Raw genomic sequence first — 17,633 nt, 5'->3', positions numbered from 1 at the left:
CCGGATCTAGGTCTGTTATAGTTACATCAACATGTGTCCATCAAGTTCAGCCTTTCCCACATGCTGTTCCAAGAAGGGAAAAAAACTGTTTGAGTTTTTTTCCAATTTTGCAACAAACTAGAAAAAAAATCCTTCTTGACCCCAGAATGGCAGTCAGATGCCTCCTTGAATTAAGAAGCTATTACCCCATAAATTAGAATGATACCCCTTAATATTATGTTTTTGCAAGTATCCATCCAACTGCTGTTTAAACATCTGTATAGATTCTGATAAACCCACCTCTTAATTCATCATCCTTTTTCTTCTTACTGTAAAAAAGCCCCACTCATTTGACTTAGACTAAATTTCCTTTCTTCCAGTCTAAATGCATGAACATGTGTCCTATTAATAGTTCTGTTTATGAATAGATTTCCAGACAATGGTTTTGCTTACTAGCCGTGTATTACATTATATTTGATACTTGTGAGCTATAGAATTTCAGTTCTACATAGCCAAACTGAAGTGTCTTAGCTTATTGTGGTTATATGTAACATATTGGAGAAAATATTTAAAATCTCCCTTGTTAACTCACAACAATGCCAGGCTTAAGCTGGAACAAAATTTTAGTGATGCCATTTTTTATTTTTATTTTTTTTAAATTAGAAAATCCATTTAAAATACAAACATAATTTTCTTCTTTTTGAAAATACATATATAAGCTTATATCGGATAACAAGTATAGGAGACGTACATACACGTATTAATGATGCCATTTTGATGCAGTCCCTCCCAAACTTGTTTTGATTCAATAATTACACTGGACTACCTGCTAGAGATTTGCCCTTATCCAGTAATGATAAAATCTCATTTTTAAATGTTAGCCACTTTTTACAAAGCCAAGTTTATCTGAAGGAGAAAGGTAACTACGCACTTCCAAAAGCTTGCAGATTTATGAAAACGTTGTGGATAAATAAAGATATGTCATAGTTGAACTAATTTCTCTGTTTCAGCCAGCATTTTCCATTAAATAATTATTACCTCAGCATTTTCAGCAAAGTATCCTTTCAAAATTCAGGATAACTGTTTAAATACCAACATATTGCTCTCTTTCATTTCCCCTTCAGCACTCAAACGGTAAACTGTGTGACAACAGCTGGAAGTGACGTAATTATTCAAGACATTTCTATGAATGTATAGGTAGCATAAAAAAGGTGTAGATTTCAATAGAAATTGGAACTATTATAAATTAACCGTGCTACACTATTAATCAGACAATGGATCGGTTACTTCATGGTTTGTTGAGCTGTGGAGCAAAAGGGAAAAACAGGCAATTGATCAGAGCACCTGCCTTGCAAAGGTTCTCTTAATGAGATGCATTGCAAAATCTATGATTGGACAACCACAGAATGCCTGGGTGGGGTTGGAAGGGGTGGGCTTGCAAAGTTTGTAAACAGAACGCCTGCTGCTTTTGCAAGCTGTTTTTACATATACCCTATTAAATAGTGATAGTTGTTAAAAAATATATATTTTTTTACTTGCGCATTGAGTTTGCCAAACGCATGATAAAGTTGCCTGACCATTTCCATGTTTACAGAAGCTAAATATTTAGGTACTAATTGCAGATTATGTCGTATGGGCCAAATAGATAAATTCTCAAGATCAAACTGGCACCATTGTAGTGGTGTGGCTGAGGCCTAGAGAAGCATTTTCCCGTGGATGGCAGCGGCGAAACAGCAAACTATTTTAGTAACCAATTATGTAGAAACAAAATATCCTCATATTTTAAGGTTAGCCCTCCGGTGATAAAAATGCATGATGCTATGTTGTAACATCACTTTCTGCATGGAAATTGAAAGAGGATCCACAGGCGTTATAAATTCTTATAAATTCTGTCCATGATCATTGCAGCCTGCTCTCAGTTGTACAGAAGAAGGGAATTGATGGACACACCAACAACATTCATTTCTCCGCAGTGGTGCCGCTGTGAAAACCTAAATACTGGCAACCGGCATAAAGGAACAGTGCACAAACACACACACACCAAAAATACAGTTTAAAGTCTTTGCTCTGAGTAGTACAACACAAAATAGGATAAAACTAAGGACATCTTCAGCGATCCAAAATAGTTATTTTTTTAACTATATCAACAGGTAGTGTACAGAGGAGCGACGTAAATACTGTAGCTCCAAAAACAGGGCATCGAAGGCAGACGGCAGCTGATGATTCCTAGTAAAGGCTAATTTGTTAAACTATTGTGAATACCAACTGACCACGTCCAAATCAAAGGGACTTTGCTGTTAATTTACTTGCTGAGGTATTTACCAAAGTCCATTCAGAAAATCCAGACACTGTTCACACTATTTAACAATGTTTGGATTTTGCAATTCAGGAACCGAACAGGCCTAGGCTAGAGTTAGAGTCAACCTTACTCAGGGCCTGGAGCGAGTGATGAAAGAGAGTAATCGGATGGGTTACTTTGAGCCTACATGAAGGGAAAAGGAACAGTGTTACGCAAGGCAGGTCAGGGGGCTCAATAATCGAGCAATGTGCAAGATTTAAATAGAAAATCATGATTACAGCAACCTGAGACAATTAAGCATTAGATAAAGACACCATTTAACATAGAATATAAGTTAATACTACTTTGAGGACATTTTGAATCGTCATCGGTATCTCCAAACTATTTCAAGCCCCATAATGCCTTTGTCTCCTTTTCCCACAACATTCTTTTTCCTGTTCAGTGCAGTATAAAGGCCTACTGCAGGGGTTCTCAACCCAGTCCTCAAGGACCCCCTACCAGTCCAGGATTTAGGGATTACCTGGGTGTGTCTAAGGTGTTTAGAAAAATAAAAAAACACCTTAGAGTCTAAGGTGTTTTTTCTTCTTTTTCTAAACACCTTAGAAACACCCAGGTAATCCCTAAATCCTGGACTGGTAGGGGATCCTTGAGGACTGGGTTGAGAACACCTACAGTAGGCCTTTATACTGCACTGAACAGGAAAAAGAATGTTGTGCACATTGTATGTAAGAGTGATTGACTGAATTAGAAGAATATGCATATCCTTTAATTTATGCATCTTCTGTTAATATTTCCTGCACAAATTAAGTTATTTACTAAACCTGGAATTGTGGGACATTGTCTAAGGATTTGCTAATTTTATGCCAATATAACTCTGGCTGGTGTAGTTAAATCGTCTCGTGCTCTATTTAATAAACTGAATTTTATTTTGTACACTGTAGCTGTAATAAAAAAATGTGAACTTTTATTTTTTTAAGCTAATCTGTTATGAGTGACCTACTTTTCTTTTATTCCCTAATGAATTGCACAATTTTCAAACTAAAAACGGATTTCGGTTTCTTCAAAATTCTTTGTGTATGGAGGGAAGATTCAGCACATTCCTTTGCTCCTTTTGGTATTAACCCTTACGACTAATAAAAAATGCATTGCTCACCATTCTAGAATGCCAAGGGTTAAATCGTCTCTCTTACTCTTTTTTTTATAGTGAGTAGAGGGCATTCCATTTTCCAAGTTAAGGGCAGGGATATTTATGGGTATGTGTTTTAGGTTTTTAAGACAAAATATAAGCATTATATGCCATAAAAATATAATTAACAGAGGACTAGGAATCCCTGATCTGTCTAATATTAGGCTAGGGGCTCACTTAGGTACCCCCTAGCAAACTTAAATCTATTAAGTTCCTCAGTATGGCGGCCCAATTGGGTTGGAATGAATGGAAGCTATTCAGAAGACCACGTCCAGTTAAAAAAAAATATGTACTTCTAGTTCATTTGATAAATCTCCCCTGGTTTATATGGGCAACTAACATTTCAATAATAATAATAACAACATCAATAATAATTCCGTCTTAACCCCTTTAATGTGGCACTCGTTTATACCAGATTGCCAGGGTTTGCACCTATATAATGATCTAGAGATCTCCTTCCATGCGCTGTGCTTGTTGCTCTGCATACTGCACTCTGGTTGAGAGCAGTACTCTGGAAGTGCTCCCTCTCGGTCAGAGACTGGAAGGGGACATTCCAAGGGGTGTGTTCTCAGCCAGAGGGCATATTCCACAGACAGCCCACTGGACCACCAGCTGAACGCTGGACTCCTATCTGTTCTCTATGAGAAGCATTCAGGAGGTGGTTACCTGACCAAGTCTGACCAAGTCAGGAAGACAGCCACTAGATACACATTTAACCATGCAATGGAAACATTGCTGTATCTACTGAACGGTCATATTTTACATTGCAGGGCTACAAATAATGGAACCGTGCGCCTAGTGCATTGAGATGAAGTGATCTGCATGCCTTAAACATTCTCATAACACACGCCCTCAATATTTTACATACAGTTTTGGCATTTCACCAGACACACAACTATCACCTTTTTAGTATACAGGTCCTGACTTTGCGGTCCTCACCTGTTTTACAATGGCTCGCACTTACGACCATCTCTCTAACGTGGGGTTTCAAGGGATTCCCCATTTTAGAGAGCTGGTCTATGTTCGGGGAATTTTCCCCGAACATAGATTTGAGGGATTCCCTGCTCTGCTGTGCTTGTCTATGTTCAGGGAAATTTCCCTGAACATCGACCTGCACTGGTGCGCATGTGCCGCACTTATCGACCAACTCGTTTTACGACTGGGTCGTAAGAATGGAACCCGGGCGGTAAGTAAAGAGCATCTGTACATAATTTTAGTTTAATCTTCAAAAATTGCAATATATATATATATATATATATATATATATATATATATATATATATATATCTAAAAATGAACTCATTAGAAATTGTGGTGTTCTCCTTCTGAATGGTTTGCCTTAGGCAGTTTAAATGTTTTCTCATAATACTTTGCTTCTCTCCACGTTCTTGTCACTGACACTGTCGTTAACATAGCCACTTCTTCTTCAGTCATAGCCATCAATCTGGAAGTGTTTGACAAGAAATTGTCCTTACTCACTATTAATACAAAAGTAGTGAATGATTGATTTGACAGGCGCCAGAGTTTATATAGTTTGTGTTGTTGCAGTAAGAATCAGGATTTTTGACCAATCTTTCCTCAGAGATTTAGATTGTATAATATTAGTTAAACACCCGGTAGGCATTTTGAAAAAAAAAAATTAAAGTAGATATATTTGTGCATGGGGCAACAAAAGCCGTATCTTGTTCTTGATACATTCACCATACATGTAGAGATATATAATATTCGGTTGTGGTGTGCCGAAACTGACATATCGGTAGACCTGTAAATAAAGTGGACCCATCAAGCAGGTAATTAAAATAAAATTAAAAAAAATATTAAAAAAAATAAAAATAGGAGTGGTGGGAGGGACACAAACTGTGCAATACACAGGCGGAGTCTGGAGATGCTAGGGGAGTTCTTTTATCTGCACTAGTCCCTCTCACAACACTCACTATGCCATTACATTCGTGCATGGGGCAGCAAAAGCTGTGTTTTGTTCTTGATACATTTACCATACATGTAGAGATATATAACATTCGGGTGTGGTGTGCCGAAACCGACGTATTGGTGGGCCTGTAAATAAAGTGGGCAAAAAGGATGCATGCCAAAATAATTTATGCAATTAACAATCATCAACATTATTACAACATAGAATTTTAAAACGCTAAGTGTTGGAATGCTTGTCTGATTTCCTTTTCTGGTTGAGGAATGTATCGGCAGTAGGCTGTTGATTTCCAGCGTCCCAATGATTTAATAAAATGAGCAGTAATGTTCCTATTGGAGGATGCAGAAGCCGCACCTATCCTAAAGGAGTGTCCGGAATAGTGTATGGGGTTGAATCCTTATCTCATTAATAGAATTCTAACATATAGCATGAACTTGCTCATAGTGAGAATGGTCACATGTAAGGCAAGATATACATCTAATGTCTTTACTGGGTACCATTTATTAAACCTGGGGTAATAAGGGATTTCTACCATTTGACCTGGTTGACTGGTCTTGGTGTGTTGTAGAGAAAGTACATAGTGGTCTTCATTTTTAATGATTTGTGATATTTTAAGGCAAGAACCTAATTCAGATGGTAGTGAATTCCCTAGGTCTACGGAACCTGTAAAAAGCTAAGTATATGAAGGCTTTTAAAGTTTGATTGGTCTTGGGTTTGCATGGTGAAGTGTCCAAGATATCTTAGAGAGACCTGAATAAGCTCCCATCGATTGGTAACATCTGATGTGGTTGTTGTGTACTGCACCTCGGGATTCCCTTTCATATTGTTTTAATTTGATATGAGGATAAGAAAGTTTGTTTGTTTGGATTTAGTGAAAGCATGTGATGTTGTCCCCCTGTGAGATAAAGTTTCATTGTGTTATAAGATAGTTGCAATTTAAGGTGACAAAAGGAAGTGAAGACCACCAAAGATTCCATGGAGAAAATGGATACTGGTCTCTCCACTTAATCCCATTGAGATTCCATAGAGAAGGGTGAATTGAGAGTAATTTAAATGCATTAACGATGTCGTCCTTGCTCAACCAGGCCCTAACACCGGCTGACATGATAGCTTGAATGGCTTATCTATCAAGGCATATTGTAGAGAGAATTCTTCAGATGGGATTAAAACTGGGGATGGTGGAGGAGTGAGGTGTGGAAAGATCTATAATCAGCCACTATATATGCGTTGGACCGAGGGCCTATTTACCACAGTGCGCTGTGGCGGGATGTTGACCTCTCGGTGAAAAATTAAGAAAGAATAGTATTGGGAGTGACAAGTGAGGTATGCGTTGGAACGAGGTTAGATTACCTCAGAGTATGAGGAGGGATGTTGGCCTCGCCTCTCAAGATCAGAGGGTTGTCGGAGAAAGTCCCCACAGTGGAGCTCCCACACCTGCTGAGGAGAATGATGGGAGACCTTCTGGCACCAACACAGGCCAAAAATATTACCTTGGACTGAGTCTTTTGAGTCCTGAAACCCCGTTCAATACCAGCATTGCAACTCAAGCAAGTAAATGCTATGCACTCTATGCTCGACCTTCAGGAAACAGCCGCTCTTCGGAAAACCATGAGCATACCGGAGGACTCCTTGTCACAATCTGGAACAAAAGAGACAATCTCGACAGTACGCAGATGGGACCCGGCGAAGATCATTCCATTTGACCAACAACAAACCCTGTCAGCTCCTTATGTAGCAGCCATCACTTGAGGCAATGGGACATATACTTGACACCAAGTTTCCCTTCCTCTATGTATCCACTGGCCTTTGATGGTCAACGTTCCCAGATTAATAGGTATGACTGCCCCAAATGCAGCCCACGAATATGGGGAACAAAATACAGTCTTTTAGTATTTGGCCGGTTATTCAGGGGGCCCACTTTTCCTAGTTATAAATCATTTATTAAAAAAAAAAAAACCTTGTCTCACAGGCTAAATTTGCGAAACATTGTATGTTATGAGACAGTTGGGCCAGTTTTATATATGAGGGTGGCTCTGATCTGCGGATGATGCTGCAGCTTTTAAAACGATACTTTAGATTGCCACCTCATATTTTATTTTAACATTTATTCTTTTTCTATTTTCTTTTGGTACACTTTTTCCTCTTTTCATCATTTACTATTTAGTTATACCATTTTAGACAGTCAAGAAGGGGGGGTTAGTTTTTATTTAAGGGGTGCCCTCGAAGGCACGATAGCTGTCATTTATCTTCAGTTATCTTAGGGGTGGCCACGAGACTCACGGCAGTTACGCTGTATTTTAAAAAGCTACGATACTTTCCACACATGCTTAGTAGACTTTTGTGTTATATAGTATTTAATTAAGCATTTTGTCTCCAGACTACTAACGCGCACAGAGACTTTTTTGGTCCAAATAACTATTTGCACTTTCTCTGGATTACTTTTAGTAATGCTAATAAATGTTAAGTTTTGAACTGTATATATCTTAGATTACCTTGGGCTGCTTCCTATAATGAAAGTTAGAGTTGGAGCGAATTACCTGCACTTTTCTTTCATATATAATCATTTTGTTTATTTCCCTTATACTATGTTTATGTTTGTGTTTGTATTTACATTCTTGTCTTTTTTTTTGCACCAACTATGATTGCCCTCTCACACTTGTGAGCTGAGCATAAATAAAGAATTAAAAAAAAATACTTTTTTATGATTTCATGGTATCCCTTATTGAACATTTCACACTATTTAAGAAATTATGTATTCATGATGAAGTTATATTTGCATACATACTTCATTCTCCATAAGCATTTCATTGTAGTAGTTAAATACATGAAAAGAAAAAATCTCCAAATTTGTTGTAATCATAGCTTGACTAGTTTAGCTTAACTTTTGTAATTTACTATTTAGTTTACTACAAATGTGTTAAATGAGTAATTAAGGAAAAGAGAAATTATGAGAGAAAATGGGGAGAAAGGGACTTGGACCCAAAATAAGGACAGTCCCCCCTAATTAGGGACACCGGGGAGGTATGCTCCAAGAACCAAACACCTGCTGTAGTGAATATGGTGGCAGGAGTGCTGTGGCTCTGTCTTAGAGTAAGATGACAAAACTATTCAAGCCCAATTTGACAAGTTACCCTTGTCCCGCCAGATGTCCAATCTGTTGCTTCTAGTCTCCAGATAGATAAGCTGGATTGCCCTATAGAGCAAAACAGGTCAATGCAGGACGGCGCTCATTGTGTGATAGTGATAATCTTACACTCTCGGCCAATGATTGCAGTATCCCTTTGCTCTAAGAAGTGAGATCAAGCTTCTCATGCTAGAGGAGACTTGCTGAAGCAGACAAAGGTAAGTCATCAAACCAGACTAAAACAATTTCACATCCTGCCGTATGACAGCAACACACCACTCCTGGGACCATATTTACTACAACGTGCTGCAGTGATTATGGTGCATGGAGAGTCTCTTTAAATGTCTACAAGCCGTGTACAATACATTTAGCTGTATCTCTGAATTAATTTGGAAGGGCATTTTGATTTCATCCTGCTTTCAAAAATCTCACAATTTTTTAGGAACCCTCGCACACTCAGGTGAACGATTACCTGTGCTTTGTAGACTCTGTGAAAAATCCATTGATAAATAAAAGTAAGCATTGGGCTTTACACTTGATATTTTTAGTAGCTAACTTATCATTACCCATCTACTGTCTGTTGATGGATTAAACTGCCATAATCGCCTATAAATATTGTAGCTGTTCTTCAGTTCTTTCTAGACAAGCAAGCGCCAATCTGCGTTCAAAGTAGCTTTAATTATTTATGTGTTGATATCCCAGTGACTCGTGGCCTTTTCATTAAAAATCTGTTTGTTTTTTTGTTTGATAAAAAAAATTAAAATACCAGATCCTTACCAAGCCTTTGTTTCAAATCCTTGATTTTATATGTCAAGATCTCTTTTATTTAAACCTGTGACTGTTTTAGGAAGGGGCAGATTTTTCTATAATTACTCTTTGTGTTTATTCACTAACCGTGCTATATATTACAGTTTGGATTGTTTGGAATTTAGAGAGAATTCAAAGTAAATTTCAAATATTAGACCGACATAGCCAAATTGAAAACATATCTGACTTGGAGAATGTTTCTTTTCCAGCCCTTGTGGTCTAAAATGTGAAATTCATTTTGAAATCACGTCGAGCTCCTGAATATTCACACATTATTGAATGACCTTTTAAATAAATGTTACTTCCTATGTATTTGCAATTAGACTTGGAGTTGCAGTTCAGCCCGAATCGGAAATCATTTAAATTAGGACTGATTTTGTGTTCGGCCACATTTCTGAAACCCAAACTGTTTCACGAATCACCAAAATATCACAATAGGCGAGATATCTTAGTTGATTCAGAATTTGGTTTGCTGTGCCGAATCCTAGTAGCCTTTGCCACATAGCACTAACTTTGAATCACTAATTTATAGTTTGAGAGTTTTTTTTTTTTTATTAAAGGGTTTAGTTTTAGGGCTTAATTGGCATTTTCTTCTGGTATTCTTCTGATCCGAAAATTTTACATTTTCATCAGTACCAATTAAGCCAAACCAATATTTTTTTATTGATAATTTAATTTTTCATGCGTATCTTTGTTCATATATATATAGTATTAGCGTCATTTTATCCAAACAGATATAGTAGATCATAAACGAATTAACAACTTTACAAAGACTTACAAATTTTAAAAGGTTTACAAACCAATTTTTTTTGCTGTGCTCAAGTGTGTTCCATTGTGACGTGTTCAATTCCGAGCTAAATTAATATATTTCGAATTGGAGTGAATTGAACACAGAATGTTTCAAAATGAACTTTATTAGCCTAAATATTGCTATTTGTTTTTACATTTATGATGTTTTGTGACTAAGCCCCTCATTTCAGCCCTTATCTCATTATGTTTCACTGTCACCACACTAATAACTACAAATAAATTGTTACATTTCATTTTGTGACTGGGAGCCATTCTTCGTGTCACAGATTACCACTAAATCCTGTTGTAGTTGCTGTATTTTTTGGCAATGGCTAATGGATATTGTACAGGAAGATCAGTGACCTGCGTTGCCCCAACTCAATCAATAATGGGCAAAGACAGATAGCAAAAACAAGATGATCTTTTAATGCATTGCGAGGTAGAATGTTGAGTGTGGAGAATTAATGCAGTGGTGTGGTCAGCCCTCTATAGATCTTTCACTTTCTATTTAAAAATGCAGTGAGTTTTGTGTGAGGTTAATTAGCTGCTTCTCTGTTGATTTGATACATAATTCTTTAAATTAAAAACATAGACCAGATAAGTATTGACCAAACCCAGATAAATATGTCACGAAAGACAGTGTTTTAAAACAGCTGGGAGCCTTCAAATCCACCCTCTGCATATTATGTTGAATTCAAGATGTGGATAAAACGCAGACTTTATTTATTTGTTAACTTTAGATTAATTTAATGTTCGCAGAAAATACAAAAAATAACTTAAAGATTATTATACTTCCCGTATGTTTTGGACTTTAATCTTCCTTTAAGTACTCTAAATACTTTATAAGCTGCTTGGGGTTTATACACTCCCTGTAGGAGATGACAAAATGTTGGTTATGAATAGAAATATTTTAGCAGCTATATTAGTTTTCCTGTATTTTACATTTGCGATTTGCCATGTCATTTTGTCTACATTGTTGCTTTTGTTGAACATTAGAAATGCAATTTTATGTTTATTTTTTCATTATTATTAATTATTTTTTTTGCAATGGCAGTCAGGAAGAAATTGCTGTTATTTAAGTATTATTGAAAATGTCTACATTGTTGTTGTTTTTTTGTGTCTAGATTGCTTATCTCAGAAAATAATGACTTTCCATCATGTTGAATATTAATTATTTTCATCTTGTTTAGGGTACAAAACATTACTGAAAGGAATCTCTGGAAAATTCAGCTGTGGCGACCTTGTTGCAATCATGGGCCCTTCTGGAGCAGGAAAGTCCACGTTAATGAATATATTAGCAGGTTACAGGTACGTGTTAAATACTGAACGAACAGATACCACTATTGGACTTTAACAAGACATGCTTCAGTCAGGAATGGGATGTTTTTAACCACGGGGGGCAAGACAACACATGATCCGCAGTTCTATATAGAGTGACTAGCCTTGTACTTTTATATCTTTATCACTAGTTTATAGAAAGCTCACAGAAGACATTTACATTGCTGTTTATTAGAGTGAGACTTCAAAGTTAATTTTTCTGAAAAAAAAATTACTTTTAAATTTAAGGTAAAAATTCTCTTAGTCAGCTGTACTTTTTGCTTCGGCTACTCTGGCCTTACATTTTGAAGCCTTATCTTAGATGAACAGGAGTTTTCCCACTGGGTATTTAACCATTTTATTGTGTTTACCTTCCAGAGAGACTGGTATGAAGGGAGAAGTCCTCATTAATGAGCAGCCTCGTGACTTGCGAACATTCAGAAAAGTATCCTGTTACATCATGCAAGATGACATGCTCTTGCCTCATCTCACGGTCCAGGAGGCCATGATGGTACGGCCAATGAGTGTGTCGCTTACCTAATAAATAAATGTTAATAAGGGGCAGATAGATATCTGACTGAAATAGTTACTCATCCTTTTTGCCAGTTTAATAAAGCATTTAATAAGGTATATTGTCATATTGTATTTTATGTCAATACACTTGAAATAACCAATGAGATAGTTCAGTTGGTTAATTTACTGAATGATATGTATATAAGATCGGTGCTAGTATATTTCATCTTTGAGACCAATCTTAAAGTATATTCTAATGAACATGAATTTGTCTTACACTCCCTGATCAATTAGCTGATTTAAGTATACTAAATCAGCTATCAGTATACAAACTAAAAAAGGCTTGCAGGGTATTTCGCAATAGAAGTTATTGTTGGTTAGTAAGATAGAGTGTATTTTTTCTTCTGAAGAAAGTAACAATAGTTCTTATCAAACTAACAGTGAATTGAAAATGGAATTGCAAAATTTAGGTCAAACTAGGGAGTTGGAGATTTTAGGAGATTTTGGCTAGTGTGTTGTTTTGGCTGAGATTTTGTTACTCTAACAGATTTGTGAACAAACTCCAAGGGGGGCAGGTCTCTATTTCAGTAATTTCTATGACGAGCCGACAGATACAGAATACGTACGTGTATGGCGAGAGGCTGGGGCTATCAAACATTTTAGTGGCAGCGTGTAATATAGTATGGAAATAGCTATAACTGGGTTTTGGTTTTAACTTGATGGCTCTGTAAATAACTATGCAGTGGTTATGGTTATTGGAGTGTTTCTTTAAATAATTCTCCATGCTTAGCCTATGCTAAAGTTGTTCATTCATTATGATTACTTTTATTGCAGCTGTGAACATCTAATTATTTTATGGCAGCCTCACCCGGGATTATGCCTGTAAAAGGATCGCCTTGCAGTATGCTTTTTTGTCTAAATTAAAAGGGGGCGAGGGGGTAACATTTCCCAGACACACACAAACAGTTACCGATATTTAACGCAGAATGTCACTGCTCCTCTTTGAGTGCAGTATGAGGATCCCCCCCCCCCCCCCCCCCCCCAGTGCTTCACCTCTGGGAACTTTGAGTCTTTTCCAAACTATTTGGGCTGACGTTATTCATACGTAATGGGACTCCCAATATACTCAGCCATATGGAATGCTGACTTAGAATTACTGTGAGTTGCGTGCAGTCACTGGAGTGAGAGAGCTTAACTAGTCAGTGTGCCCAATAACCGGCTGCTTACTGTGGTAAACTGATAAAATATCAGGTCAAGGTTACAAACTAATTTTTCACCCTAGCATCTACAACCCCCATAAGGAAATATTTGTGTTAGAGCGTCTTCATTTTACGGAAGAAAATGTCCCTCATCTAAGTCAGCACACGCCATCTTTTCATTGCCAAAGCCCTACCCCCTTTATGCAGACGTCCCACCAACACTTAATTTGTCTTTTACGAGTTTGGTACTTTTGTAAGCCCTGCTACAGGGTCAAAGTTGTTCATTTTTTCAAATGCGTGTCATAGTTCAATGGAGCAGAAGGAAAACAAGACAAACTCGAGGATGGTTAGTCTGCCCTTGCAAGCATTGCAAACTGTTTAGAGGGGAGATGCCATTTTTCTTATAATCTTCACACAAAAAATCTGTTCTTAGTTGAGGAGCGTCTTAATGTATAACTTTAGGGGTGTTATGGACCAATAAATGGTTTTATCAGGCAAATAATGTGTTACTTTGATATTGCACCATAGGTTTCAGCACACCTAAAACTCCAGGAAAAGGATGAAGGCAGAAGAGAAATGGTAAATGTCATACTTATTATATGATGCCAATTTAAAAGAAAAACGTACAACTAAATGGCCCAAATAATTGTAAAATTCCTGCGCATGTAAGTGGCCCCCTACACCACGGGGCCCAGTGAACCCTAGCCCTATGTCCACAATGGCCTGGGCCCCATACACACACACACGGTAAGGGAGGGGAATTACACTTAAAAAAATAAAATGTAAAAAAATAACATGCTGCTCCCCTCACTGACCGTGCAAAACTAAGACCCTACCCTACTCCACAAACGCTCTCTTACACACACTACACATACAGAAAAACACAATGCATCCCACACACACACACACACACACAGAAACACAGAATGGATCCCTTACACACGCACACACTACATCTCTTACAAATATACAATGCATACCATACATGTACACAGAAGCACACACACACACACACACACACACACAGAAACAAACAGTGCATCCCTTACACACACACAGAAATACACAATGTGTCCGTTACACATACACGCACTGCATCCCTTACACAGAAACACAAGTCGAACTGAACAATGCATCCCTTACACACACAGAAACACATAATGCATCCCTTACATATAGACACAGAAGCAAATAATGCATCCCTTACACTCACAAACAAACACAGAAACCACACACTGCATCCTTTACACACACACACGCACAACACAAGCACACTTCATCTCATATACACACACTACATCCCCTACACAAACTAGAATCCATATACACTACATAAGCACACACATAGAGCTGCATGTAATGTCCCATAATGTGATTGCTGATATTTATGCTGTATGAAACATATTTTACCAGAACATGTTAGACATTTCTACAGATAGATATATTGTTTTCCTTGCTTCAGGTTAAGGAGATCTTAACAGCACTGGGCTTGTTGCCGTGTGCTGACACAAGGACCGGGTGTCTTTCTGGGGGTCAAAGAAAGCGTCTCGCAATTGCTTTGGAATTAGTCAATAATCCCCCAGTTATGTTCTTTGATGAACCAACAAGGTAAATTACTATTAAAAGTTATGATAAACTATACAGTCTAAATTTACAACATGTGCAATATGCAGTAACATCAGTAGGGTAAAGTCCCTCACTCTCATTTTTAGCAAGATTTGTGCACAATGAGAACATTTGGCTCTACTGAATTCTTTATTCCTGAAAATAATTGTTTTTTTTGGGGGAAGGGGAACGGCAAAATTATAGGAAAAAAATCAGATGAACCAAAAGGTTAAGAAAATCAGTGTACTGCAAAATCTATAGATAATCTAATTATTATGGATATATTTTCCAGTACATGGGTAGAAGCATTTTGCCACCTTTTTGTATTCACTGATCAAGTAAGAAAAAGTATATATTTGTATATGATATATTTATTAAACATATATTATATAAATAGAGATTTGTTTTATTGCTCCTCATATCTTTCCTGCTGTTGATCACTTGTCACTTCATCTGAGAATAAAATCCACATTTAGTGACTGTCCCCAAGCCATCAATCATCATGATTTCCCAAACAATCATATCTATTGTTGGCACGACAAATCAAAACAAACATGCTCAGCCATTGAGCATTTCGGTTTGGTTTGGGATTCAGCTGCATTTCGGCTCAGAGTTCGGAAATCCGTCCAAACACCTGATCTTCCCAAATTCAGACGAATTGCAGTTCAGACCAAAATTAATCAAGGTCAAATGCAAGCTTTAAATATCCTCATTTCTATGAGATTCCGCTGCTTTTTGGATTGTCAACAGTGTGGACTTTGCTAATAACTATGTCCAAAAAAATTGGGCAAATAAACCAGACATTCATTCTAACAGATTACGAATTACCCATGAGGCTCCAAGCCATCTAGATAGTAAGTTCAATAGTAGCTCTGTGGAACATGTAGTGACATAGATTTGATTTCCAAGTAGTCTGGGATTTCTTCAGATGCAAATTATGAGGTTCTAGCTCAATTGTTTAGAGAAGTTCCTACTAACAGCAGGCTCGTATCCCTCCTTCAGTGGCTTGGACAGCTCGTCTTGTTTCCAGGTGGTTTCCTTGATGAAATCATTGGCCCAAGGTGGCAGAAATATCATCTGTACCATTCATCAACCCAGTGCCAAATTGTTTGAATTATTCGATCAGGTCAGTATTTCCTTCAGTTCTTTCTAAATGCGTAACAATAAATATCATGTTAATGTGAAAAAGAATATCTGATATTTTACTTAGCGGGGGGGTGGGGGGTGGGGAAGGGGCGTGTGGTGCAGATTACATATAAAATAATACTATCCTTGTTTTGTTCTTCTACGTACAAATTGCACTAGAGTTTCTTGAACTGACTTGAGAACATGCGCGAAAGAGCAAAAAAAGATTAGTTTTAACCATTTTTTGTAGATTTTTTTTTACACAATTTGGATACAGAAAGCAGGTAGAAGAAGGGTGGTTTTACAGATACACCAATTTTTATTCTTTTTTATTTGCAAAGGGCAAATTAGCTACCTGTCTATACCCAAGTTGTCAATGCCATGGCTAAATATCGAGCAATAGGCATCATACGAGGCCCACTGGAAATGGAAACTGGAAGACGATAATAATGTCTTATGTTGTTCAGGTCAGCACTGCAGAATATGTTGGCACTATAGAAATAATTAATTGTAGTTGTTGTAGTAGTTTTCAAGGAAATTAGGACTAGAGGTTTGTCTGTAATTTCTAATACTTAGTAATAGCCGTTCAACATAGTTTAAAGTGCTTTGGCCAAAAGTACCTTCTCGCTTGTAATGAAGGCGTCTGGATGAAGATTTAATAACAGCATCTTCTTCCCCCCAACTGGCCATATAGGGGTCCAATGCTTATGGAGGACGGTAGAACCACGGTAAAAGGTTTTGACACGGGAGCTGTTTGTCATGTGATTTCCCTAGGTTTAATAAAAAAAACAAAAACAAAGTTTACGTACTAAAAAAATTGTTGTTTTACAAGACAGTTAGAAAACAGGGATATAAACAAGCATCCCTATCTTAAAAATTGAATTAATTAGAAAAGAAAAAGATACAGACTGCCTTAAAAGGAAGGTTTTTTTTTATATGCAACAAAAATAATTTAAAATAATTTAGAAAATGACAAAATTTGGACTGGCTATGAAAAACACTGAATCATTAACTACAAGTTTATCAGTTCTTGCATAACCCTTTAATAGCATACAGCGCTGAATAAGTTAAGCTCTGTAGCACAGAAATAAAAATAGACAATTAAAACATGGTATAATTATAACATGCAGTAAAGGTATGTTTAAACTTAGAAGATATAATGTTTGTTGAATGGTTTCCAAATGAAACGTGTGAAGTATGCTATGTATTTAAATATACACATGAATATTGATCTGAAAATAATAAAATAACCAAGTGCTCATGTATCTGACAGCAACGAAATGGTTAATTCACCCAAAAATGTTTAATGTGATAATTATTCTTTTCATGTAACGCCAGCACAGGTATACTATTTCCCTCTCTAATATTCCTTTCTTGTTCTGCCTTTTCAAACAGCTTTATGTTTTAAGCCAAGGACAATGCATCTACCGTGGGAAAGTGTCGAATCTCGTCCCTTACCTACGGTTCTTGGGATTAAACTGCCCAACATACCATAATCCCGCAGATTTCAGTGAGTACCGTGGCTATCTAAAGCTACCTCTTGATCCTTATTTTTTGACTATTTTAGATTGGAGAAATACTTAGCTTTATAATATATTTGTGTATTTATTGAAGAATGGTTACTAAAATACATCTGGGGTCATTGCCAATAGTGGATAGTGTGCACAATCTGGAGGCAATATTTAGTTTTCTGATATTTTTGGAACTGTACCCTTGGTACGTTACTGTCACCAGCTGTGATTTTTTGCAAATGATAGGTACCT

General features: G+C 37.1%; 1 protein-coding gene across 1 annotated transcript in view; it reads left to right on the top strand.

The window, feature by feature from the left end:
* The window catches only part of ABCG1 (ATP binding cassette subfamily G member 1), a 62,993-nt gene that overhangs the window by 32,334 nt on the left and 13,026 nt on the right, over positions 1 to 17,633 (top strand). The window contains exons 3-8 of the mRNA XM_063442388.1: positions 11,302 to 11,419; positions 11,807 to 11,939; positions 13,669 to 13,719; positions 14,603 to 14,748; positions 15,748 to 15,871; positions 17,266 to 17,380. Of these exons, the coding sequence (XP_063298458.1) occupies positions 11,302 to 11,419; positions 11,807 to 11,939; positions 13,669 to 13,719; positions 14,603 to 14,748; positions 15,748 to 15,871; positions 17,266 to 17,380 (687 nt within the window). The remainder of the gene's footprint in view (positions 1 to 11,301; positions 11,420 to 11,806; positions 11,940 to 13,668; positions 13,720 to 14,602; positions 14,749 to 15,747; positions 15,872 to 17,265; positions 17,381 to 17,633) is intronic.

The sequence above is a fragment of the Pelobates fuscus genome, chromosome 1 (genome assembly GCF_036172605.1).
Source record: "Pelobates fuscus isolate aPelFus1 chromosome 1, aPelFus1.pri, whole genome shotgun sequence".
NCBI lineage: Eukaryota > Metazoa > Chordata > Amphibia > Anura > Pelobatidae > Pelobates > Pelobates fuscus.
This window is presented reverse-complemented; position numbering and strand designations above follow the sequence as displayed.